This window comes from Syngnathus typhle, linkage group LG1 (assembly GCF_033458585.1).
Source record: "Syngnathus typhle isolate RoL2023-S1 ecotype Sweden linkage group LG1, RoL_Styp_1.0, whole genome shotgun sequence".
In the NCBI taxonomy this organism is placed as follows: domain Eukaryota; kingdom Metazoa; phylum Chordata; class Actinopteri; order Syngnathiformes; family Syngnathidae; genus Syngnathus; species Syngnathus typhle.
The window spans coordinates 23,528,930-23,553,653 of record NC_083738.1 but is presented as its reverse complement, the minus strand read 5'-3'; the positions used below and the strand labels follow the sequence as shown (position 1 = coordinate 23,553,653).

Here is a 24,724-nt window from a genome sequence, read left to right as displayed (position 1 = left end):
CCAATGTGGGCGTGGCGGGGAAATGCTTCCACACAATGACAGACACGTTTTGAATCCCCTGAAAGTGTTTTATTGTCATCAAGTGCGTGCGTGTGAGTGAGGTCATCAACATCCACACTGCTAACTCAATTTCACATTAAATGCACTTAGAAATAAGGCTCGACATTATTTTAAAGCCTCGGTAGGTACGCCATCCAGTGGCCATGAGTGAAGACAGCGGCATCTGACTAGAGTCCGGGATGCGTTGCCATGGAAACTGGGTTGAATATCGAGAGGCGGAATAAAGAACAGTTGGGCTCACGCGATTGGAGAACGCGAGCGGTGACATCAGAGGGGATGTGACATGTCAGAAGGGGAGGGCGGGGCACTGAGCTCGCCTGCGGCGGCCGCGTCGATTTGGAAGAGGTCGGTGGTGTGAGAGAGGAAGGCAAGGGAAGAGGAGGGTGGGGAAAAGTTGGCAACTTCCTCCTCATCCTCCTCGGTGCCTTCATTCTGAAGTTTGAGTAGGGGTGCAGGTGTCAGTGGGGGGCATCTCACCTGCCAAACAGCCGCCGGCGGCTCATTTAAAAGCTCAACGTCCATGACGTCCCCCGGCCCGCACACCACACCGGCGCCATCTGAGCTCAGAGACAGGACAGCGGGTAGATCTGAAGAATTGCCGCTGTCGCTGCTGTCCAGCGTGATGACGGGCGGTGCCCTGGCAGACAAGCAATGTAAAGAAACTTGTGAATTAGTTTGCCGCGACAAGCCGACACATATTCGAAGCTTTATCAAAACTACCGGTCGTCATTTTTTATGTTTTTTTCAAAAAAAAATATTACTACTAGTACTGTATGTTCAAGACAAACATTTTCTCATTTGATTGTGATGAAAATGTGGGTTTTACCAATTGGTTATCAGGGAACGCGTTTAAAGTCTTTTCCCTTTTTACCTGCTGTGTTGCTGCATCTTCCGATGGCGCTTGGGTGGGACGGTGCCCTCGTACACGATCTCCACGCTGGGACTACGCTCCCGTTCGAGCTCTCTCGTGCTGGCGGACAGAAAATTGGGTCAAGGATCACTCAAACTAACTCATCAATGTGAACGTCCGGTTGTTTTGATGTCAAAGAGCAGGAAGGTCCCACCTGTCGCCGCCGCCGCCGCCGGCCATCTTGCGTACGTCATTCTTTCTCTTGCTGCGCTCCCTGCCTCGACGCCTGCTTCCAAATGGGTTGTGCTCGTCCAGGTGCCGGCTCTTGTACTTCCTCTTCCCGCCGGGCTTCTCGCCGCAGGAGCGCGACGGTGAGAGAGGGGACGACGGCTCAGGTGATGAGGAGCAGGCGGGGGAGGCGGAAGAAGATGAGCGGGATGATGAGGATGTTGACAATTGGGTGTATTCCCAGCTAACGGGTGACGGTCTGATGGCGAGCGGAGATCCGGAATCATTGCTGGAGAAGGAATGGGAGCGCATCATGGCCGGGTAGATGGAGCGGTTTGGATTGGCCAAAGTGCCGCTTTTCCTCATACGCTCTTGGCTCCTCCTCTTCTTTTTCTTTTTTTTGGCAGCAGTTGGCGGCGGCGAAGTGAGCATGCGGACCGGACTCACTGAGCCCGCCGCGGGTTCTTTCTCTTGGCAGGCGGCCGAGGTGGAGGGCGGGACGACGGGCGACGAACGCTCGGAGTCGGACGACAAGTGCACGAGCTCCGGAGTGCGTTCGGCCATGGGCTTTTTGTAGCCCACGATCATACACTCGCCCTCGTCCTCCTGCGTGGCGGGGCTGGATAGCGGCGACGTCAACGAGTACGAGGAGCCCGGCGTCTGGTCAGTGCCCTGCCTCTGGCTGTCTTCCTCCTCTTCTTCGGAGATGGCAATGACAGAGCTGGAAGCGGAGCCGCTGCCGTCGGCAGGCGTTGGAGGGTAGGCGGCGTGCAGGTCATACTCGTCCTGGCTGAGCGGCGAGCGGGCGAAGCAGACCAGCTCGTGGACGAAGTGCTCCGTTTGCCCCAAAAAGTAGGGCTGCAGCTCTTGCTCCATGCCTGCCGTGTCCTCTAAGCCGAGGTCGGCCATTCGCGCTGTGACGACACGCTGCACAATGCTCGACACCATCTCGTGTGTGCCGAACAGCACCCTCAGCTCGCGCCTCAGCCAAGGCAGGAGTCGGCCGGGCTGGCTTGGGTCCTGGCGGAAGCCACCCGCCGAAATGTCACGCTGCGGCTGGGTAGCGCCGGCACCCGCCACACCGCGCACACGGACGCCGGTACGATATAGGGCGCGGCGAAAGGCTATCATCTCGCCCTCCCTCAGAGGCCGCGCCGCCATGCCTTCTCGTTGAAGACGGAGCCTGGCACCCAATTGGGTGAGAAGGCGGCGCGACATTTGACCTGCCGCGGCTTCACCGAGGCCCGATAAGCCTTCAAATATGACGCCCCGATCAGCCAGGTCAGCCCCGGCGCTCGGGCCGCCGTGATGGCGGGCCAGAGGAAGCTGCGGGACGTCCAGATACCACTCCCAAACGCCTTGCTCATCCTCGCTCCTTCCCGCTCCTCTTCGCTCCCTACTGCGGCTTCTGGTGGCGGGTACGGTGTCATCGTCCACCCGATGCCTCCTGAGGAGTAGCCTCAATTGGTCGCTCCTCGCCGCCGACGCCATGGCGGCTACCATGGCCACAGTGGCCGCCACACTGCTGTCGTTGGGGGCGGGATGCAGCATGTATTCCTTGAAGTCATCCTCGGCGCGCACCGAGTGCAAGATGGAGGCGAAGGATTGCTTGCAAAGCGGACACTCGGCTTTGCTGTACGACCACTCCCGGATGCATGGGAAACAGAAGCGATGCAGGCAGCGGTCCAAATACGCCATGTTGTTGAAGCGGTCCAAGCAGATGGGACACTTGGAATCGGGCGACGTCTCTTCCGACATCAGAGCTGCTCGGGCGGACGTCGTGGAACCTGACGACGCGGCGGCCTGTATATCGGGGCTAGTTTTCTTCCTTCGGCGACTTCGAGTCCTCAGCGCTTCCTCGGGTGGGCGGTCGCTATTGTTGGTGTGACGGCGTCGAACACGCAGCTTCATCGCTGTGGGGGCCATCACCTGAGCACACAAGAGACGCAACGTAATGTCATTGTTTGTGGATTTGTGTGAGAAAATTGAAGCAGTAGCACACCAACACTTGATTAACAGTGACCGATGCACAATGTAACATCGTACCTCATTGTTTATGGAAAATCATCATTTAGCGTAAGCGACTGGGTGCAGGTGAATCGCGAATAAAAGTGATATTTTATTCATATGTGATTGAATGCGGCCGATCAAAAACATTTGGAGAGCAAAATTAAAAACACCATCACTTGAATTGACCGTATAAGGCAAAGGGAGCCACAGATGAAACCAACCAATTTGCTTGTTTTGATAACAGCACATTAGCTGCATCCCGTCTCAATAAGGAAACTTGTTTTGATGTTCTTTGTACGACATTAAAATCCTCTTTGATAATTGTGTTAGCATGCTAAGCTGGTTAGCTTCCATACCGAGGCGCGATCAGTCACTTTCGCTGCTCGATCTGGCACCTTTTCATGAGGCTCTCACTCATCCGTCGGTAGCCGAACTTGCTCCTTGACTTGGGGTGACTTGAGGAGGGAAAGACGCCCTTATCCCGTCAACATATCGGTGAATTTTTGCACCATATTGGACGACAAACGAGAAGCTAAGCTTCTGGTGGACTTCTGAGACGTCATCAGTGGTGGACGGAAGTGGGATACTTCAAGTGCCCGGATGTGCTTGCCCCTCCATGATGCAGTCCATAGACAAGACGTCTGGAGTGGGTTAGCCTTTCGCCTATTATAACAGGTCGTCTGCCATTTTAGATGTGGCAAATGTACTTCTACACAGAACCAGGGGCAGGGCTGGCCCGGTTACATAAAAGTTGTGCCCCCTCAAACTAAATCCCCTCAAATAAATGATATTTTATATATTTGTATTATCTCATGCCTCCCTCCTCTGCTTCACTTTTGAATGTTTTGCTTGCCCCTTCAAATATAAAAGCAGGTTTGTGTGTGTGTTTGCATTCAAGCCACTCACATACGTACGCAGGCATTAGTTTGTACTAATTGGGCCCCTCCTGCATTTCTTGTGGGCCCCAAAGGTCTGCTTCTACAACATAACTAAATGAATTACAATTCATTCATTCATTCATCTATGCATTTTCCAAACCACTTATAAAGTTAAAAAGTTAAAGTCTCAATGATCGTCACACACACATCTGGGTGTGGTGAAATTTGTCCTCTGCATTTAACCTATCCCCGTGTGATTTTATTCCATCCCCTGGGGGAGAGGGGAGCAGTGAGCAGCAGCGGTGCCGCGCTCGGGAATCATTTGGTGATCTAACCCCCCAATTCCAACCCTTAATGCCAAGCAGGGAACCAATGGGTCCCATTTTTATAGTCTTTGGTTGAACCCACAACCTTCCAATCTCAGGGCGGACACTCTACCACTAGGCTACTGAGTTATCAAATACATCCTAAATTGTGAGCGATATACAGTTATTCAACAATTATAATCAACTGCGTTACGTACCCTGTGGATTGTAAAGAGCCATGTTGTGGCAGACCTCAGTACCAGACTTCTCACTCAGCAGGCTAACAGTTCAGGGTGGAGTTTTATGTTGTCTTTGTTGCTTTGATGACTTGTATCTAGCTGCAGTTGTTGAGAGACAGTTATGTCATAAAGACGTGTTCCTTCACTTTAAATTTGCCGGAATGTAAAAATGATGACTGTATTTCCTATACATTTAAAGAGTAAACACTTTAGCATCAATAGAATTCAAATGACTGTTATTGCTGCATATATGATTAGCAGATATAAAACCAATCCCAAAGCTACATGAGTCTACGTCTCCCAATGTATTTAACATTGCTGCTGTAAAGATGTACATTGAAATATTAATAGTAAACATAATATATTTAATATTTACAAATTGAATCTATATCCATCCTTATCGTCATCATCATTATCAACTGCGTGCGTGTGCGTGTGTGTGTGTGTGTGTGTCATGGCATTAGGCAAGTCACTGAAAAGTAAAGTCATAGAAACATCTAGAAAAATAGAGCTACTGCTTTATCCTGGGCTAAGATGCCTCAGGGTCACATGACCACCCGTTGTTACAAAATCAGGTTGGCCGACCTTGATTGTTACGTGTCGTGGCCATGGCGACGCCTCACGATGCCACAGCGACCTTGTCTACGGAGCGCTGTCGAGATGGCGCACACAACTTTTGTTGCTATGGTAACCCAATCTCCCAGTTCCCACGCTCACACACACAGTAGGGCGCACACTTGTGCGCACACTCACTCAAACACTGACACACGCACACACACGGTGACAGTTGATGACGATGATGATGATAGTGATGACGATGATGATGCCGACGCTAAGGAAGGATAAGGAAGGAAGGAAGATTGGATCCAGCTATTTCTTGCTTTTTTTATTGAAGCATCCTCAAGCAGGGACATTAAACACATATCCCACAATGCATCAGTCCACGTCACTGAAAAGTCACATGACATGTCATAGAAACATCTAGAAAAATAGAGCTATTGTACAAACATGGAGGTCACGTCACTTTTCACCCTCATGCAGGAAAGTCTATTGGACCCGTCCAAGCCTCGTTTCTGACTCCCAGCATGCACCTGCTGGGCCCACGTGCGTCTCGTGAGGAGGCCAAAAGTGGACCTTCTTCAGGTCCCGAAGGTTTTGCCAACGCCACCACCGTGGCACGCTCCATTGGATGCTGCGCCGCGCCTCACACGGCGCCCACGGCAAGCGAATAGGCGGCCATCATCTGCGCTCGCAGCTGTTGCTTGATGTGCACGCGCCCGTGCCGCTTCCTCTCGTCGCTGCGTGCGAAACGCTTGCCGCACACGTCGCAAGAGAAGGGCTTCTCTCCCGTGTGCGTGCGCGTGTGCGTGGTCAGGTGGTCGCTACGGCTGAAGCTCCTCGCGCACACGCCGCACTGGAAGGGCTTCTGTCCCGTGTGGACGCGCACGTGCCTGTTGAGTTCGTCCGAGCGTGAGAAGCGGCGCTCGCAACCTTCCACCGAGCACGGGAACGCTTTGGCCTTCGTGCCGCTCTTGGCCAGAGCCCTGCGGCCTTTCCGGGACACATTGCCGCCCGCTGTCACGCTGCTCAAGTGCACGGTTGGGAAGGCGCCGTGCAGGAGGGACGACAATAGGTCGGGGTCAAGGGTGGAGGGGGCGGCACAGTGGAGGTCCACCTCCATTTTGACGTGGTCTCCTCCAGTGCCAACTTTCCAGTTCTTCAGCCAGTCTTCCGGTGCCACCACTTCCTGCTTGACCTCCAATGCCTTCGTCTCGCCCTGACCCGCGTCTTGACTCAGAAGAGTCTCGATAAAGTCCGAAGCAGGCGCCATTGCGAGGTATTCGGCCCTGCAGCTGGAGCCGGCAGACTCGCTCTTGACGGTGGCCAAAGGAGGGTAGGCGACGTCCCCCTGCTGCTCCACTTCGGTGCAGATTCCCACAATCTCCGTGATCATGTTGAGGATGGCGTCCGCTGTGCTGCTCAGCCCCACGGCCGGCGGTGCAGGCGGCTCAGGCACGAGGCTGCCGCTGAAGTCGAAGGAGGGAGAGAGCGAGTCTGAGTCGCTGAAGTCAGAGAAGAAATCTGAGTCTGAGGCGTCGGTTCCCGGTGAGACAACTGGACGACAGAAAAAGGAGAGGGGGGGCGTTTGTTATTGTTGCATAACAGCACGATGACATCGGCGCGCAAGCAAGGAGACGTTGGGGACGATGATGGCGATGCTTCGGCAACTCACCTGTTAGGTCGGCCTCGTTGACGTCGTAGCGGTTGGACTCCACGCTGTCCACCCAGGCGCTGCACGCGTCCTCAAAGTCGGACAGGAAGCTGCAGTGGCGCTCGGCAAGCATGGCGGTCGATCAAGAGGTGGGAAATCCCTCGGAGTGGTTTTCAGTCGGGTTGGCGAGTCCGGAGTTTGCGTTGCTGTACTCACTCGGTGCCGAGGATGCCGAGATCCTGCGCTCGCTGGTCCTTTTATACCCTCTGTCTCCGTGGCAACGCTGGTGCTGCCCCATTGGCGGAGAGCGGCGCGAGGGATTCCCCCCACCGTGGACGTCGAGAATGCCCAAACATGGCCGACTTCCTGTGGTGACGGTGGGCATCCCCGCGCCATAAAAGGAGCGGCGGGCTTTCCTCACTGCGGCAATGCTTCTGACACCCGCTGCCGATACATGCGCTGTGTGTGTGTGTGTGTGTGTGTGCGTGTGTGTGTGTGTGTGTGTGTGTGAGACGCCTGTGGATGAAAATCTGCAAGATGAGCGTAAACAACAACATTGTCTGTAAGAGCAAACACAAACATTCAACATCCAGGTTTGCTGCAGAGGATGGGATGTGGTTTCCATGGCGACCGGAGCCCATTCACACAAGCGTTAATAAGTTGAAAAATCAAAGACGCCAACATGCTCATCATCGCCTCCTAGTGGCTGGTGTTTCCATGGCAACCATCCAAGACCTAGCTTGTGTTTATCATGACATGCAACAATCTACATTGGGCCTGTTTTGGATTGGGACGCGCCAAGATATCAGCAAGGTCGTCTGACGCAGACAAACACGCGCGCGCAACCTCTGACCTGCGCAAGGTCTCTCCACGGCTCAGACTTTAAAAGGCGGGCCGCTTCGTCTATGTTCTGATTCCCTCACCATGGCTGAGTATGTTTTTTCCGTCTCGCCATTCCTTCCAGTGCTCCTTGTCCTCGCCGCGCTCGCCGTCCTGGTGGCGCTTGCTCCTCGCTCCATCGGGATGCCGGGCCTGCCCCGTCTGCCCGTGGTGGGCAGTCTGCCTTGGATGAGGGGTGGCAAACCTCCACACCTGCTTTTCATACAGTTGGGCCGAAAGTGAGACCTTGAACCTTTGGACCGGGACGGCTTCCTGAGCTCACTGAAGGTTGCGTGTGTGTGCGCGGCAGGTATGGGCCATTGTTCGAGTTGTTCCTGGGGCCCCATCGCACCGTGGTAGTCAACGCCTACGAACACGCCAGAGAGGTTCTGCTGCAGCGAGGGCGAGACTTCGCCGGGCGCCCCAGCATGGTGACGCCTCGTGAAGCCCTTGAGCGCTATTTGCGGCACATTTCAACAGACGTGACGTTCGGCAGGTGACCACCGATCTGCTGACCCGAGGCGGGAAAGACATCGCCTTTTCCGACTACTCGCCGCTGTGGAAGCTGCACCGCCGCCTGGTGCACACTTCCTTCGCTCTGTTTGGAGAAGGAAGCAACCGCCTGCAGGACGTTGGTAGGTGGCTGCCGAGAAAGTAGCAAGTCATTGCTTTATTAGCGATTCCGTTCGTCTCCATGCTGGTCTCGCTGGAGGATGGACAAATGTTTTGGACCGAGCTAAGTTTGAAATCTGAGGTTCCTCCAGGTCTGAGGTGACAGCCTCCGATGATGACATTTTGTCAGTTCTGTCCGAGGTGGACGGTCTGTGCGCAGAGCTGCTGTCCAGCAAGGGGTGCAGCTTCGACCCGTCCCTCGCGGTGACCACGGCCGTCACCAACGTGGTGTGCACGCTGGTGTTCGGAACCACCTATAAGCACGGCGACAAAGAGCTTCTGGAGGTGATGCGCTACAACGACGGCATTGTACGGACCATCACCAGGGGAGGACTGGTTGACATCTTCTCCTGGATGAAGGTACGAAACATCACATTGGTGTAACTCGGCCAGGTCACGAACATTCTGCTGCTACTCAGGTGTTCCCCAACGCCTCTCTGAGTGAGCTACGATCGTGCATTGCCGTGCGGGACCGCCTCCTCACGCAAAAACTGCATGAACACAAGGTGAGGAGAGAGCACCAGCTTCACGGATGTGGGGACTCTCCACTGAGAAAAGTCTCGTCTCCAGGCAGCACTGAGCGAAGGTGACCCTCGAGATCTCCTGGATGCCTTGCTGAAGGGTCAAGGGTCCCCCGGGCCCGACGGGGCAACCATCACAGACGACCATGTGTTGATGACGGCGGCGGAAGCCTTCGGCGCCGGCGTGGAAACTACATCCACCACGTTGCTCTGGATTCTGGCCTACCTACTGCACCACCCCGAGGTACACGCTCACAAGCATTTAGGTTGCTTCGCCGCATTTGTTGACCGGCATCTCATGCAGGTCCAGGAGCGGGCGCAGAAGGAGCTGGATGAGCAAGTGGGCGAACGAGCTGTGCGCACGTCTGATCGCGGAAGGCTCCCGTATCTGGACAGCATTATCTACGAGGGGATGCGGATCCGGCCGGTGAGCCCGGTGCTGATTCCACATATCGCCGTGACCGACAGCAGGTACACCAAACGAGCAGCGGGTGCCACGCGCGTGTGCGGGCTGACGTCGGTTTCTCGCCGTAGCATCGGATGTCACACCATCCCCAGTGGAACTCGCGTGTTGGTCAACATGTGGGCCATCCATCACCACCCTGACCACTGGGACAGACCGGATCTGTTTCAGCCAGGTAACTCTGCCCCACATGCCAAAAGTATATGGTAAATCGGACCTACAAGTTGTCATCAACCTTTTCCAGATCGCTTCCTGAATGATCAGGGTCAGCTGGTCACACCCTCCTGCTTCCTGCCGTTTGGGGCGGGGCCACGCATCTGTGTGGGCGAATCCCTGGCCAGGATGGAACTCTTCCTATTCTTGTCCTGCATGCTCCAGCGAATGAGCTTCATACTGCCGGATGGGGCTTCCCCTCCCAACCTGCAGGGGCGCCTCGGCGTGGTCTTGCAGCCTCTGCCTTATAAGGTCGCCGTCAAGCCGAGGGCAGAGTGGGAAGTTGGCACTCATGTTTTCTAACCAGTCGCTATGAAAACATCACATTTTGTTATTTTTTTCATTCAACGAAGAACATAAGCAAGATCTGAAATGACATCATGTGCTTCAATAAACACTTGTGTTGCACACGTGATCCGTTTATTTAGCACAGCTCACACACAGACACATATTCAAGATCATCATTTTTCCAAGAATTGGCCTTGCTAGCGCTTCGTCACGATACAAACAGGAACTAACGACGAGCAGAGAAAAACTGAACCCGTCGACGCGTAGAAGTCGGAAACCAAATGCAAGTGATGTGACTCAAGAAGCCAAAAAAAACACACATCCGTTTTAATGGCTTTACAATAGATTAGGTGTCCCTTTTCAAACGCTTGCTAACATTCATTTTTTTGGGTGACAAACTTTGTGCACTACTGGTGATTAGCGCTAGGCTCCTGGGGAGTTAGCATCTGGCTAGCACTTACAATCAAGTTGTGTGTTCTGACTAGAGTAAAAAGCGACAAAAGTGAGAAAGAAGAAGAGCGCTACAAACTTGGCTAGCTGTAATAACAGTAATCCACCACAGAGGGCGCTCTGCAGATGCAGTCCCTCAGCTAAAGAAGAAAAGCACCACATCTAGCACAGAAAAGAAGGTTGAAGTGGAGTCTTATTGTCCACTCACCTGTCTGTCAAGTAAACGGTACAACAGGAAGTGTCTACGTCCAAACAGGAAGAGTTCATGTCAAATCAGCAAGTGTCCATGTCCACTAAGGAAGTGTGCATGACCAATCAGAAGGTGTGCATGACCAATCAGGAAGTGTAGACGTACAATCGGGAGGTATCCGTGTCCATGTTGAATCAGGGATTATACGTGTCCAATGAGGAAGTGCGTGTTGAAGTTCAAAGAGGAAATGTCCAACCTGGAGTGTACATGTCCTATCAGGAAGTGCACGTCCAGTCCGTAAGTGATCCGTTTGCGTTCAAACAAGAAGTGTCCATGTCAAGTCTGGGGGTCTACATGTCAAGCTAGAAGTCAACCCCACCCAAAAATGCATTTCCAATCAGGTCCACGTCCAACCAGAAATTGTCCGACAAATATACATGTCTAATCGGTGTGGATTCACGTCCAATCAGATTATGTACATACAAGCCCAACCGGAAACAAAAGTCCAATGAGGGACGCATATGCATAAAACACAATGCCCCAATGTCCAATCGGCAGGTTGCTCAGACAACCAGGTGATGTCCACGTCCAATCGGGAGGTGTCCGTGTCCAATCAGGACAAGGGCATGTCAAACCGAATGTGTCTACTTCCCAAAAAGGAAGTGTCATCATACAGCTCATCGGGAAGCAGATGAGAAATGAAGATGGCTGGAGCTTTCTATCTTTTGGGATCTCAAGACAAGCCTGACAATCATCTGCCGAGACAACCGCCTCTGTCCATCATGCTGTGTCCACGACGACCACGACTTCGCCCACCTCCTCAGGGGGGTGGCACGGTGTGGCGGCGCACTTGGAGGGACAGTCCACGCTGTCATGGAGAACAGAGTTCTTTTCTCCGGCGCCTCTCTCTGGCTCGCCGTCCTCCTCCCGCGCCTCCTGCCCCTGGACACGGCAGCGACACACCTCGATGCCCGAGTCGCCCGTCAGTCTCCGATGACGGTATTGGCTCTCGTCGGCGTCCACGTCGTCTTCGTTCTCCTCCTCCTGCGGCTCCGCTTCAAACACATCCACGCACGGTGAGAAAAGCGTCTGCTTGGGCGGAGCCTGAGTTGACCGGGTGGGTGAGGGAGCATCCGGGATGAAAGAAGTGGAGGGAGGGGCGAGGGGAGAGGGGGTTGTGCACCCGTCGGATCCGGGTGACCCCGGCATCTTGGTAGCGGAATCCTGGCCCATGAGCAGAGGTGGGATGGGGTTTGCGAGCGGACTGGTGGCCGGCGGCGAGCTGACTTTTGAGGAGGCGGCCGTGTCGGCGAGGACTGGCATAGTGTCGCAGCCAGGAGAGTGAGGTGCCTGCGGGGGGGTCTCCACGGCGACATCAAATGGGAGGGATGCCACCTCGCTGGGTGTGGAAGCGTGGCTTGTGTCTGTCTCATAAGTCAGGGGTGCGGAGGGGGAGGAGCTACACGGAGAGGAGGGGCAGCAGGAGTCACAGGAGCAGCTGGAGCTAGAGCAAAGACAAATAGCACGTTTTAACCTGACCTCTTCGGACAAACGTCTCGGCTACGCACCTGTTATCCGAGCTGAGTGAGGAGGGGCCGCTGAGCGGGCGGTGCAGCAGCGGGTCGTGCTGCATGAGCAGGTGGGGGTCGGCAGTGCGGGGGGGCTGCGGGTATCGCGGCGCGGTGAATACAGAGCTGTAGGGGGGCGGCGGAGTGGAGGGCTGCGCCGCCACTTCCTCGTACGACGGCAGCTTGAGCGACGCCAGGAAACCTGCGCACGGGTCACACGTCAACATCCGCTGTGACGGTCCAGCTCCTCGTCCGGAGACACACGAGATGCGGCCCACTTACTGAGGTCCAGCATGGAGGACGGGTAGGAGGCGGTGCCCTGGTAAGCTAGCAGGCTGATCTCTCGCTGGCGCCGCTGCTGCTGTTGCGCTCGCACTTTGGCTCGCCGGTGGCGGTACGCACAACAGCAGCTGAACATAATGAGGGCCGTCCACAGCAGCCAGAACCCTGCATGTGACATCATCATCACATATTTCAGTGCATCAAATGACCGTCATTACTTTTCAAAATGTATTGTGAGCTACAATAAGGGCACGACAATACTCAAGATACATTGAAAAGGCGCTATAAAAGTCGCTCTATGGTGACGAGACAGTGTGTAAAGAGTGATCGCCAACAACTCACACCAAAGCTCATAGTAGTACGTGCAGCAGCCCGTCTCGCCGCAGCAGTGGCCCGTCTCACACAGGTAGCCGCCGTTAGCGTTGGCACCAGGGCAGTAGCGCGGTCTCCCCAGCAGGGGCAGGCTACCACTGGAGTGGTACTCCATCGCACCCCTGCGCCGCCCTCTCCCCTAGTCCCGCGCCACCGCTAGCTGCTTGTGCTAACCACCTGCTAGCCAATGACGAAATAGGCTGATATTTTTTGGTCCATTATTGCTACTGCAAGTCAATTCTGCCCTTAGGCCCCCAGTACTCAGCTAGCTAATAGCCACTAACTGAGAGAAGAATCGTCTTGAGTTGTTAGCCTGTTCATGTTTTGATAGCACAGAAGTCGCAAGCTACACCGCTAACTGGCGAAATCCTTCAAGCGCCACACAGGGGGACACGACAGCAGGTGGAGACAAGTTGGCAGCCGAGAGGCGATCCCCACTGCAGAGACACAAGGCATACGATGCTGTAAAAAAGTATTTGCGACCTGATTTTCATTTTATGATGTGCATAGTTGTCACACTTTAATGTTCCCTATGAACTTCATTCAACCTTGTCAACATCTTGTCCAACTTGATGCATGTTTTAGTACACAATTCAAAATGTCATCCTTGTTATTGTCATCTCAGTCTCATAATGTCACAATGTAAACAGAATGATTAACACTGAAAGTAAATTTCGAGATATATGTAGTACTGTTTGTGACGTTGTGACACATTTTATCCCTATGATAAAATATGTGCCATGGCTCAATAAATGTTTGGAAAATAAATGTAACCCCCCGAGCTTCTTAGTAGCTATTTTAGTAGGATACGATGTTAATTTTGCCCCCAGCGGTCATATGTGCATTGGCTGCAGTTGCCATGACAACTGTAGGCGCACTGACTCACTAGCGTCCCCTGACTTTCAAAAATGTCATGACAAGAGGCAGCTACCAGGTTTATCGCTTTCACACTCGGCTCAGAGCAAAACAGCTAAGAGATGATGGCGTGTGGCCCGTGAACGCCACATCCACACACGCGTACTGTCCACACACAAGACAAACACGACGCGTACCGCTCCATTTGGCCTCGCGGTGGGCTTCTGGTTGGTTGCCTCGGTGCCACCGGGGCCTCCTCGCTCTGCCTGGAGCCTTCCCCGCCTCCTCGGTGAGACCCTCCGCCAGCCCGGCCGCCATCAGCTCCCGTCGCGCGTCGAGCTCGTCGCACTGCGCTGCATACGTCCGGTGCACTTTCGAAACAAAAGCTATCTCCTTGGACTGTTCAAATGTAATAGGACGATAAATAAATACGCGATTCTTTTGCCATATTTGACTGTTAAAGTTAAATTTGATACAGAAGAGCAAACATCAACAACATCATACAGCGGTGCTACAATGTTAAAATTGATTCCAGTTGATGCACTTATTTTGAAAAGCAGCAAACTGAACATAATCACTTCGACTTGACTTTGTTTATTATTATTTTTGCCGTAAGCAAAAAAAGCAAGCAGTCATAATAACTGATATTTATTATCATTCAATTTAAAGTATCTATGTTATTTTGACCAGTGAATCTTTTTAAATATATTATCATCACTGTTGATTTCACATGCCGGAGGAATTGCTGATATCTGATTGGCTGATGAGGCAGGCTCCTGGCCAATTACAGCGCGTCGTACGCGACATGCTTCTTCCCCTAGCAACAAGGCAAAGAAAGATGTGTTTGGAATCTTTCACCCGTTTGTATTGAACGATTCTGAAAAAGAATTCTTTGTGTATGTATTAATACAATGAAAACCCCGCCCGCGATTTTGTGTTTCCTTTAATATGCAAATGTTTTTCACAGTCCTCATCTTGTGAACTTTTTAATAAACACAGAAGCAATAAATTAATCTGTATCAATCGTATCCGATTTGCTGTGATCATTCTCACGTGGAACCTGTTGCAAGATTGAAAGTGCACAACTTGTGCTCTGACTGTCATTAATCCATTCACATACACACTAACTGTATTTTACTACATGTATGCCACTTTTATTGTGATGAATAAAATGTACTTTCATAGGCCTTGTTACATTTAATATTTATCTAATATCACTATACTAAAGTCGCTTACATTGGTAACCGTAAATAAATACTTAAATAAACCTTTCTCTCAAATTTGCCACATCCAATATGGCGTCGGTGTTGCCGTACAATTTTCAACACTATAAACAACCAGTACAAGCGTCTAGCCAAGCTCTCCTTGTGCGTGTTTATTGCCTGCAGTTTCTTCCACTTACTTCCTCTTTTCAACCTTTTATAACGAAGAAGGCAACAGAAAGACCAAGATAGGTGAGATCGCGTTTCCCTAACATATCAATGCAAAGGACCAGCTAGTTGTGGTAGTCAGTGGTGGATACTCGCCACCAAGTCAATTTACTCGATTACTTTACTGCACCATTACATTCACTACTCGAGTCTTTCCCAATACTTTCACTTAAGCACACGGAACTTTGTCACGTTTATTCGTGTATTTGAGTTCAAAATATTGTTAAAAAAGTCAATATAGTTTTCTCAAGATCTATTGTTTTGTTTCTTAGGACATGTTTCTATTACTTCTGCGGAGTTTATTCAATTCTTGCATTAACTTATACAAGAATGACGATTGTCCTAAAGCACTTTTACGTGCTGCTATACTACACTGCTCTACTCAGTTTTGTCATGGGACCAGTGGGCCATTGGCTCACTCACTCTGTTGCACACACTGTGGCTTTCATAAATTCCTCTCATAACTCTCCTCCTTGCTTAAAGAACATCCACAGACCAAGATGTCCTCCTCAACCTCCACTGCGCCGACCGTCCCCCTCAACACTGGGGTTCAGATGCCCCTTTTGGGTTTGGGCATGTACAAACTGTGCGGTGGCGAGGCCGTGCTCCAAGCTGTGGATGCGTCCCTGGCTGCGGGATACCGGGCCTTTGACAGCGCCGCCGTGTATGGGAATGAAGCCGAGCTGGGTCGTGCCCTCAAGGAGCTCCTACCAAAATACGGCTTGACCAGAGAGGATGTGTTCATCACCAGGTGTGTTGGTGTGTCTTATTCAGTTATTCAAACTGGCTGTAGACTTATGATAACCACCCCAATTAAAGGTGTTGTATCTGTACTTCTCTATTTCGTAGTCTTTTTTTTTTTTAACACAAATAATCGAGTATGAGTACTTTGAGTACATACAAATCCCTGGCGACTGTTGATACTTTAATTCTGATCTCTGCAGTAAACTGGGCCCCAACGATCAGGGCGAGGGCGCCACGAAAGGAGCCCTCCACAGCCTGTCCAACCTCGGCATGGACTACATCGACCTCTACCTGATCCACTGGCCCGGGACCCGGGGCCTGGATGTGACTGACCAGCGGAACCCAGGCACGTAGATGGATTTGCGTAAGAGCTTCTGTCGCATTCCTCGCTTATTACGATTGTGGCGAGCAGGAAACAGAGCTCAGAGTTGGGTGGCATTGGAGGAGCTGCACGCGCAAGGGAAACTTAAGGCCATTGGGGTGTCCAACTATACGCCGGCACACATGAGGGAGCTCATGGACAGCTGTAAAGTCCGGCCCGCAGTGCTGCAGGTACATAGAAGGACCAAATATCGGACGTGCTTTACCCACCTCGATGTTGACGCTGACCCCTCCCTCAGGTGGAGTTCCACCCACTTGAGCGCCAGGCCGAGCTGAGGAACGTGTGCCGGGAGTCTGGCGTGTGCTTCCAGGCCTATTCATCCCTGGGGCGGGGGGAGCTCCTCACGGATCCGCAGGTGGTCCAAGTGGCTGAGAACTGCAAGCGCACGCCCGCTCAGGTGAACAGCTCACTTACTAACTGAGCTTTTCTATCACAAATTAAAAAGCATTTAAAGTGACCGCAAAATTTGAAACCGTATTGAAGTTGCTGATTCCCGCTCTTGTTGTATTTCCTGTTTGCTTCAGGTGCTGCTGCGCTGGGCGGTACAGCAGGGCGTCCCGGTGCTCCCCAAGTCGTCCAATCCGGAGCGGATCCGAGAAAACGCCAGAATCTTTGACTTCACGCTGAGTGACAGCGACATGGGCAAACTGTCAGCTTTGGAACGAGGACACAGGTTCTGCTGGGATCCCTCGCAAGTGGTTTGACGGGACCAACCGCTGACGGCCTGGCAGTGGGGACTTAATTCATCCTTTTAATAGCGCCGCCATCACATTGTGATTACAATTATCAACCATAGGCAAAATTAATGGCACACCGCTGTGCCTTCCACATCATGTGGAGCCGTTATCTCATTATGACAAAAAAAAGTTTAGAAAAATGACTGCTGAATAGATTGCATAATACTCACCAGAGATGCTGATTAATAAATCAATATGTATAATAATAATAATAATAAAATACTGACTTTTACGAACACAAAAGGTAAATAAAGAGTACACTCACCGAAGCGTTATTATTTGTGTTTTGGGCCATCCTGAGCTCTGACCGGAGCTCACCTTTGAACTTCACGACGTTCCTGTTTCGACGTCACATGACCAATGGAGCGTAACTTGATTGGCTGAACGTTGGATGATTTGATACAGGGATCGATTACTTCTCCCTTGGTTACCCCGGATGTCCACGCTGAATATTTTTACACTGGATTTTTGGAGACATCGAATTTTTTTACACTGAATTTTGTTAGACATTGAATTTTTTTACATTGAATTTTTTGAGATGTCGAATTTTTTTACACTGAATTTTTTAAGACATTGAATTTTTTTACACTGAATTTTTTGAGACATTGAAAAAAATGTCTTAGGAAAAAAAAATTCAGTGCTAGAAAATCGATGGCTTTTAAAATTCAAAGTCTGATTTAGATGCAAAAAAAAATTTAGTGTTAAAAATTGGATGTAAAAAAATTCAGTGCTACAAATTCGAATTCAAAATCCGATGGCACAGATAAACTTTACACTGAATGTTTTTAGACATTGAATTTTTTTACATTGAATTTATGTCGAATTTTTTTACACTGAATTTTTTGAGACATTGAAAAAAATGTCTTAGGAAAAAAAATTCAGTGCTAGAAATTCGATGGCTTTTAAAATTCAAAGTCTGATTTAGATGCAAAAAAAAATTCAGTGTTAAAAATTGGATTTAAAAAAATTCAGTGCTACAAATTCGAATTCAAAATCCGATGGCACAGATAAACTTTACACTGAATGTTTTTAGACATTGAATTTTTTTACATTGAATTTGTCGAATTTTTTTACACTGAATTTTTTGAGACATTGAAAAAAATGTCTTAGGAAAAAAAAATTCAGTGCTAGAAATTCGATGGCTTTTAAAATTCAAAGTCTGATTTAGATGCAAAAAAAAATTCTGTGTTAAAAATTGGATGTAAAAAAATTCAGTGCTACAAATTCGAATTCAAAATCCGATGGCACAGATAAACTTCCATACTTTTGTCCAACCCAAAAATAAATGGCACTTTTTTTGGTCCTAAGTATTATTTATTCAGGACAGCATTAAGGATATGAAGTTTAACAGCTGTAGAGAAAATGCATGTACAAATCTCCATTAAAAAAAGAACAATTTAAATCTTTTCCACACAGATTCAAGTAATACCATTTCCAGACTGCACATGCCCAAGTTTCTTTGTCTTTTTTTTTTTCTCTTTTCTTCAGTGTGACTTCAGCGTCATTACGTGTTGACGTTTTAAGGCGGTACCGAGTGGCGTCGCGTTCACTATGATTTGAAGGCATTTGTCAAGATTCAGTTGATGGTGTCGGCACCGTGTGTGCGCACGCTAAACGCGGCGCCACCCTGACAGGAATACTTGTTGTCCCAAAACATTTCATACATAATGGTCTGTGTGGTCTAATGTCTGATAGTATTTAGACCCAACATTTATGCTTTACTTAAATTATTCCAACATGGTCGCATCACTCCTTTGCAGAATATTCTTAAAAAGTCTTGCGGGGTATAGATATCATTATCAGTCTATTTATAATCACAACTGGGACGATAATATCGAAATACACACTTGGGTGAATGTGAAAAAAGGAAGAAGAAAAAAAAAAAGGCCACTTAGATTGTCTTGATTTCTGTTTGGAGAATCTACAATAAAAGCATTCAAAGACAGAAGTAGCGCACCGATTATCATCCATTAATCATCACATAGGGCTCAAGGCTAAATCTTCACGTGGCCATCACAACAAGCCAAACATATATTGATCCAGTGTGAAGTCATTTGGAAATGGCGTGACGATCTGAGCCAAAATGGCTGTCCCTGCCAGCGCTTCAGTCGCGAGCAAATCTGTCCTGGTGTCACAAACCGCGACGTCATGGAAGGCAAACACATTGTGAAACACGACATGACCACACCACAAGACGGTCCGATCGCCACAACAATATTTACACCTTTTAAAAATCTTTTAAAACATCTCCTATGAATTTGTGCTTTTAAAAGTCACTTCCTCTCAGTAACCCTGACGTATGACCAAAAATTGGATTTAGATTGTCTGTGTACAAGATTGTTCTTTCCTTGATTGATTTCCTACGGCAGAGTGCAAAAGCATCAGGCCACAATGACCAAAAATCTTTGCACGTCATCTGATTGTTGAGTCGAGTCAGCGCAACATTACGAGTTGGACCGGCCGGGCTTGAGGTTCACCGTTTGTTTACTCGACCACATCTACGCACCTGTCTGCCCGTCCGTCTACAGTACGTTGCATAGTGTTGGTGCGAGAGCACGCCTGTGAAATACGGTCAAAAGTCACATAAAAAGTAGTTGAAGAAAAATCACTGCGTCTCTTCACTGATTGCAGACAAAAAGTCCGGTGAAGGACCCCCAGACCCCCCCCCCCCCCCCCCATCCTCTTCGTGATCTCTACTCGGTACGATTAGCGTGGTTGTCATGGTGGTTGTTCTCGCTCTCCGTCTCCTGGTGGCTGAAGAGATAGCTCCACCAGGTTTTGGAGTGGTGGATCGACCGGGATGTGCCGCCGGCGCTCTTGAACTTCAACTCCTGAAACCAAATATTTGGACAACAGGGTGAGAGTGGGTCATTTCTGGTCAATATTGCAATTCTCCGGTAAAAAAAAAGAAAAAATTAAGCCCCCAGGTGGGACACTTCTCACCCCTTTATCCAACAGGCTGTCAAACTCATCGCTCATGCGTCGCAGTTGCCGGCCGTATTTCTTGGCGGCCCAGAGCGAAGGGGGAGCCGACTTGGAGCGTCCCCGGAATGGCGCTCCGTCGGTGGGCGTGCCCGCCTCCTCTTCCGCCCTGGGCTGGAACTCCTCGTCTCGGGAACCCGCTGAAGTGAGGGACTCTGAGTTGAGCCGGATCCGGCCGGTCGTCGCTAGACGGGGTGGACATAATTTAATATTTTGGTAACTATTATACTTATTATTTAATTTTTTTTTTCATCCTTCTTTATATTCTTGAGCAATTTCATTATTTTTGGGGGGGGGGGGGGGTCAGGTCTTTCAAATCCAAATTGTTAAACCAGATGAGTTTACTTTAAGTATACGCGCTTATGAAACAATGCGGTTGCACTATTAACTAGACACTGATCATATTTATGATTCACCAAAGCTTTAACAAACTAGGAAACAAATAACTATCAATATAAGCAACACTTGTGTACATCTTTGCAAGGTACGTAGTTGAGCCGGTTTTGTAGTGAAAGATCTGCCAAAATTTTACAGTGAACGATTAATGGGAAAAACACACACACATTTTGCTTTGGGCCGCATCCGAATGGGCTTCCAACCCAGGATGGATGAATGGATGAATGAATGAAGACCGAGTCGGGTCATAAAAAAGTTGAACGAGGCCGCTCCGATCTTATGCTCACCTGCTGTTCTGAGCTCCGGCAAGGTGAGCTGAAGGCCTTGGCGGAGGTTCTCCTTCTGCTCCTTTCTTTTTTCAGCGGCTCCTTGGCCGTCGTCCCCTTCGTCTACCTCCTCAGAGGACTCAGACTCGCTGTCGGAGAGGCTGAACTTTGCGGCCATTGTGACATCTGGGCAACAAGGAAAACAAAAACAGAGTTTGGTTGATAGTCATAAAATAGGTGTTAAGTAGCGGCAACAACAACGATATTAAGCAATGCTCTAACAATGTCTGCCTTCGACAAGCCGTTCCAAAGGTTGTTCCGACGACGAGAAAATCCTCGACAAAGGTTGTTACAAGTTCAGTCGACAAAAAAAACACGCCCTGAAACGCCGACCTGTTCTCTTGGGGTGAACAAAAGAAAGTTGCGACTGGGCGGAAGCCGCCGCGGACCGAGTCATAAGAAGCCAAGCAAGCCAGCGCGGCGATTTTCCTCACCGGTTTCCTTGTTGGCGAGGAGGCGACTAGGCCCAAAGTGTGTTTTTTGTGGGGCGCCCGGCGGACGAGCAGCTACAGTCGTTTTGGTCGTCGTCGCCCTGCTTGTTGTTGTTGCTATCTCGCTCTTTTTTTTTTTTTCTTCTTCCCCCTAGTGCGATTCTGGGAGCTGCGAGTTTAGCCAATTGGCGCTCGATGACGTCACTGTTGCGAGCGAGGACTGGCCATGGTTTTTAGTTGTTGTCGCCCTTGGGTACGAGCCGATTTTGAATATCGAATAACTTTTCAATATATGTGCCAAACCTCTCGAGTGACGAGGAAAACATTGTTCGTGTGTGTTTACTGTATTTAAAGTGTGTGCTGCGAAGCGCAGCATATGCTTATGTCTGTCACAGTACCAACACAGACCTGTGGGGGGCAGCCCGGTTCCACACCGCATTCAGAATACACTTGAATCTCTCATCTGCGCATGCGTGAGATTTATGCGTTTAAAAAAGGTACCAAACGAATCCACACATTAACTTTGTATTGATTAAATGCTACTTTAATAAAATTACAAATAAGTAAACAAACATCACAAAGCACTTCACAGTTTCCTGATAGAAGAAAGCTTCAGACGAATGAAAAAAAAAACCCCATTAAAATTGTACATTTCTTCAACACATTTATTGTCATGATCTTAAAACCGAGGGAAAGGACAAAGGTTAATACGAGGAACATCAGGAGTCACTCGGATGTTTTGCCAAAATGTCCTACCCGTACGAAACTTCGTACCGGAGGCTGATTTGACAGTGAATATAAATGAATCTAAACGTATGAATATTGATTAAAAGTTACACAATTCCCAGAAATCATTGGCCTTGTGAGCATGCGTGCGCAAACGCATTGGGCTCTGGGTTCTAAAAATTAAAACTTTGAAAGAAAACCTTGTTAGCGTTACTTTGCAAACAGGAATCAAAGTGACGACCTCAGTGGGAGGGCTGACAGTCAGCGGTCACGCTGGGTAGGTTTTGCGCTAGCCAAGCACCCACCACCCAATCTCGCTCCTCTCTCCTGCCGTCTGGCCCCTCCCTCTCCTGCCGCAGAAGCACGCTAAAGCGCTGCCTCCACCCCGCACCCCCCTCGCCGTTCTGACGTTCTCCCAACACATCACTCCATTGCTGCAGGGCCACCTGTGTCCCGGGCGTACGGTGCAGGGATGTCCTGTACACCTGCCTTGGACCATCACCCTCCTCTTCGCGGCTCACAAAGAGAACTGAACGATAAACCGCTGTAGTGCCGCCGTAGAGCCTCACCTGACGGGATCCGCCCCCTCTCACCAGCGCGGTGGCGCTCAGTGGCTTGTACGCTGCCCTGTACAAGACCACCAGTCGAATGACAGTCATGAGGGAACTCACCGCCCCCATTGCACACAGACATGCGATACCGGCGAACAACCACACACAAAACACACCGGTCCCTGGCTCGTGGCGGAGGGGAGTGGCGCCACCTTCGTCCCATCCCCATGTCCGTGGAACCTCAGAGTTGGTGGCAGTTACAGCTGTGGGAGCAGAAAGAAGATATGCCGTCGGAGTGATCGGAAGTGACTCTGTAGTAGCAGGAAGCGACGCCATTTGAGTTGTCGGAAGTGACTCGGTCGTAGGAAGTGATGCGGTCGAAGTCGTAAAGCTGGACAGGGCGGTTGTGGGGCTAGGGTGGTCAGGAAGTGAAGTGCTGGAAGTAGTCATTGCAAGCCGCCCAAAAATGGCCCCATTGCCTCTGCTGTTCTCACTCTCCTCATTTGGACCCTCGGTGACCCTGAAGGTGGGGCTGGGCGCTAGGGTGGTGGTGGTGGCGGCGGTCTGGGGCGTCGTAGGAGGACAGAAGTCATCCTGCTTCAGTTGGAAGATCGCTCGACCTTTAGATCGCTCCGGCGACTGGCACACCTGCAAGGGCAGAGTGGGGCGTGGCTTTTAACGGAACACATCTGACCTAAGACTGTTATGAACTGAAGGGAGACAGAAATGCTCTTAGATTGCTGTCTTCAAGTTGGGCTGGTTTTAATTGATGGGAAAGTTGCCCAATCCGATCATGTGATGGGAAATCGGGGCTGATCACCTCGTTTCTATTTTATTGGTATTACGTACAAAAAGATTGGATTTTTTTATTTGACTCATTTTTAAATATTACAAATTGATCACAATATTGGGTTAGCTCTGGTGCTATCTCAGCTGCCACTTTCCTCGTGTCATCATTGTGCCTCATACTCCAGGCATGACTAATTGAAAGAAGATCAATTTGGTGCAATGAAATGTAAAATGTCTGTATTGATTTGTTTTGCACGTGCGCAGACTAACCAAACTCTTTGGCTCTCTCTCGATGCTCTTCCCATCGCGCACGTAGAAGTTGAAGGAGAAGTCTTGCAAGTACGTGTGTAGATACATCAGGCTGCAGGAACACGCCCACGGGTTGTCGGAGAGGTACAGGTAGGGCACGTCTTCTCTCGGGTTGAACCAATCGTCCGGTACCTCGCTGATCTGCGGAGGAAACAGAGGAAGTGAAGACTCTATTGGAAAACTCGTCTTTCATCTCTCACCTGATTGCTTTCTAGGTAGAGTGTTTCTATGGCAACCAGGGGGCGGAGCAAGAGCGGCGGGAGAACCCGGATGCGATTGGACGTCAGGTCGAGGACCTGAAGGGAACGATGTGGAAGAACAGAAAACAAAAAGAAGTCGAGTATGTTGACAGCTAACCTTCAACTTGCTGAGTCCGGCAAATGTGTCGTCGCTCAGAGATTCTATGGCGTTGTCTTCCAGGTAGAGATGTGTCAGGCCGAGGCAAGCCGAGAAGGCCCCGCCGGCCAGAGATGTGAGGCGGTTGCGGCCCAGTCTGAGGACACTGAGCCCAGGCAGAAGCGGCGTGGTGCTCACCATCACCTGATTCAGCTGAGGTGACAGTGAGGTGGATTTAGTGCTATGTGTCCGGTCGGCATTACACGATTCCCACTCACCATGTTGCCTGTCAGGTCCAGTTCGTAGAGCTTGCTGAAGATCTGGTAGGATTCCCAGGGTAGCCTGGAAAACTGGTTCCTGGGGAACAAGAGAACCTCACAAGGGAAGAGATAAAACTGTCAAACAGGAATCAGGAAGTGTGCGCTTGTCTGCGATGTGTCATTCAACGTCGAATCGCTCGACGAAAAGTCTTCACGCGGGAGAAAAAGCGACATTTCTTGAAATTCATAGGACAGTGACGGACAAGAACCAATATACGGTTTAAGAAATCGTCTGAAAGGACGTTTCCTAAACTTACTCTCCATGAGAACAATCTCAAAGCACACCACCAAGTAAAAATGTCACAAGACCTACACACATATAAGAATAATAAACTCACTATACTGCATGTTGTTGTCATAAATAAAAATAAATCTAAATTTTGCATTTTTATCCCATGGCGTGGTTACCTCAGTGGTGCGTTCGAGATCCGTAGGAAGGCCGTTGAGACCGGCCGCTGTGCAGTTGAGCAGCACACGTTTGTTCGTATCCCGGTCGGAATGGCAACCACCCACGGCCGTAACTACGTTGAAGTTGGCGCAGAGGAGGACAACGAAGAAGAGCTTCATGCTGATGGTGACACTCGAGTGATGCTAATGAAATGCTCTCCATGTATGGCTGCACATTTGTGTGTGTGTGTGTGCACTTTGATTGACAGCAGGAAGTGTGTTTTCTGATAACTTGTGTTGCTATGGAAACTACATGTGAATGCTCAAGTGCTGATCTTTGAAT

The 24,724-nt window shown here is 50.1% G+C and overlaps 7 protein-coding genes across 9 annotated transcripts; 2 read left to right on the top strand and 5 right to left on the bottom strand.

Moving 5' to 3' along the window:
* Positions 1–47: 47 nt before the first annotated feature.
* Positions 48–3,721, bottom strand: LOC133163809 (E3 ubiquitin-protein ligase Topors-like). 2 transcript variants are annotated; one of them, XM_061294048.1, is made up of 4 exons: positions 3,505–3,721; positions 1,125–3,067; positions 932–1,030; positions 48–697 (listed from the first exon to the last, which is right to left on the bottom strand). In XM_061294048.1, the coding sequence occupies exons 2-4, from the start codon at positions 3,062–3,064 to the stop codon at positions 328–330; spliced, it is 2,409 nt and encodes an 802-aa protein (XP_061150032.1). In that variant the 5' UTR covers positions 3,065–3,067; positions 3,505–3,721; the 3' UTR covers positions 48–327. The 2 variants fall into 2 exon arrangements, with proteins under 2 accessions (XP_061150032.1, XP_061150040.1); XM_061294056.1 differs by having other exon boundaries at positions 3,544–3,721.
* A 1,789-nt stretch (positions 3,722–5,510) lies between these two features.
* Positions 5,511–7,042, bottom strand: LOC133164638 (zinc finger protein 454-like). Its single transcript, XM_061294338.1, has 2 exons — positions 6,804–7,042; positions 5,511–6,685 (listed from the first exon to the last, which is right to left on the bottom strand). Exons 1-2 carry the CDS (start codon positions 6,913–6,915, stop codon positions 5,775–5,777), a joined length of 1,023 nt encoding a protein of 340 aa, XP_061150322.1. The 5' UTR covers positions 6,916–7,042; the 3' UTR covers positions 5,511–5,774.
* Positions 7,043–7,706: 664 nt separating this feature from the next.
* On the top strand, positions 7,707–9,847 carry LOC133165230 (steroid 17-alpha-hydroxylase/17,20 lyase). Its single transcript, XM_061294718.1, has 7 exons — positions 7,707–7,900; positions 7,972–8,092; positions 8,158–8,296; positions 8,440–8,693; positions 8,753–8,839; positions 8,904–9,492; positions 9,562–9,847. Exons 1-7 carry the CDS (start codon positions 7,707–7,709, stop codon positions 9,831–9,833), a joined length of 1,656 nt encoding a protein of 551 aa, XP_061150702.1. The 3' UTR covers positions 9,834–9,847.
* Positions 9,848–9,928: 81 nt separating this feature from the next.
* LOC133164490 (WW domain-binding protein 1-like) lies at positions 9,929–13,896 on the bottom strand. Its single transcript, XM_061294327.1, has 5 exons — positions 13,733–13,896; positions 12,651–13,117; positions 12,309–12,473; positions 12,027–12,228; positions 9,929–11,962 (listed from the first exon to the last, which is right to left on the bottom strand). The coding sequence occupies exons 2-5, from the start codon at positions 12,793–12,795 to the stop codon at positions 11,239–11,241; spliced, it is 1,236 nt and encodes a 411-aa protein (XP_061150311.1). The 5' UTR covers positions 12,796–13,117; positions 13,733–13,896; the 3' UTR covers positions 9,929–11,238.
* A 942-nt stretch (positions 13,897–14,838) lies between these two features.
* zgc:101765 (uncharacterized protein LOC450036 homolog) lies at positions 14,839–17,093 on the top strand. The gene is made up of 6 exons (XM_061294357.1): positions 14,839–14,989; positions 15,449–15,716; positions 15,910–16,055; positions 16,122–16,261; positions 16,330–16,488; positions 16,616–17,093. Exons 2-6 carry the CDS (start codon positions 15,466–15,468, stop codon positions 16,793–16,795), a joined length of 876 nt encoding a protein of 291 aa, XP_061150341.1. The 5' UTR covers positions 14,839–14,989; positions 15,449–15,465; the 3' UTR covers positions 16,796–17,093.
* Positions 17,094–18,120: 1,027 nt separating this feature from the next.
* Positions 18,121–21,127, bottom strand: badb (BCL2 associated agonist of cell death b). Of its 2 annotated transcripts, none has more exons than XM_061294536.1 (4): positions 20,967–21,127; positions 20,494–20,658; positions 19,772–19,995; positions 18,121–19,659 (listed from the first exon to the last, which is right to left on the bottom strand). In XM_061294536.1, exons 2-4 carry the CDS (start codon positions 20,648–20,650, stop codon positions 19,522–19,524), a joined length of 519 nt encoding a protein of 172 aa, XP_061150520.1. In that variant the 5' UTR covers positions 20,651–20,658; positions 20,967–21,127; the 3' UTR covers positions 18,121–19,521. The 2 variants fall into 2 exon arrangements, with proteins under 2 accessions (XP_061150520.1, XP_061150529.1); XM_061294545.1 differs by lacking the exon at positions 20,967–21,127 and adding an exon at positions 20,755–20,907.
* Positions 21,128–21,601: 474 nt separating this feature from the next.
* LOC133164130 (platelet glycoprotein Ib alpha chain) lies at positions 21,602–24,620 on the bottom strand. The gene is made up of 6 exons (XM_061294296.1): positions 24,403–24,620; positions 23,953–24,048; positions 23,696–23,887; positions 23,539–23,634; positions 23,300–23,479; positions 21,602–22,888 (listed from the first exon to the last, which is right to left on the bottom strand). Exons 1-6 carry the CDS (start codon positions 24,559–24,561, stop codon positions 21,932–21,934), a joined length of 1,680 nt encoding a protein of 559 aa, XP_061150280.1. The 5' UTR covers positions 24,562–24,620; the 3' UTR covers positions 21,602–21,931.
* Between the last annotated feature and the right edge of the window lie 104 nt (positions 24,621–24,724).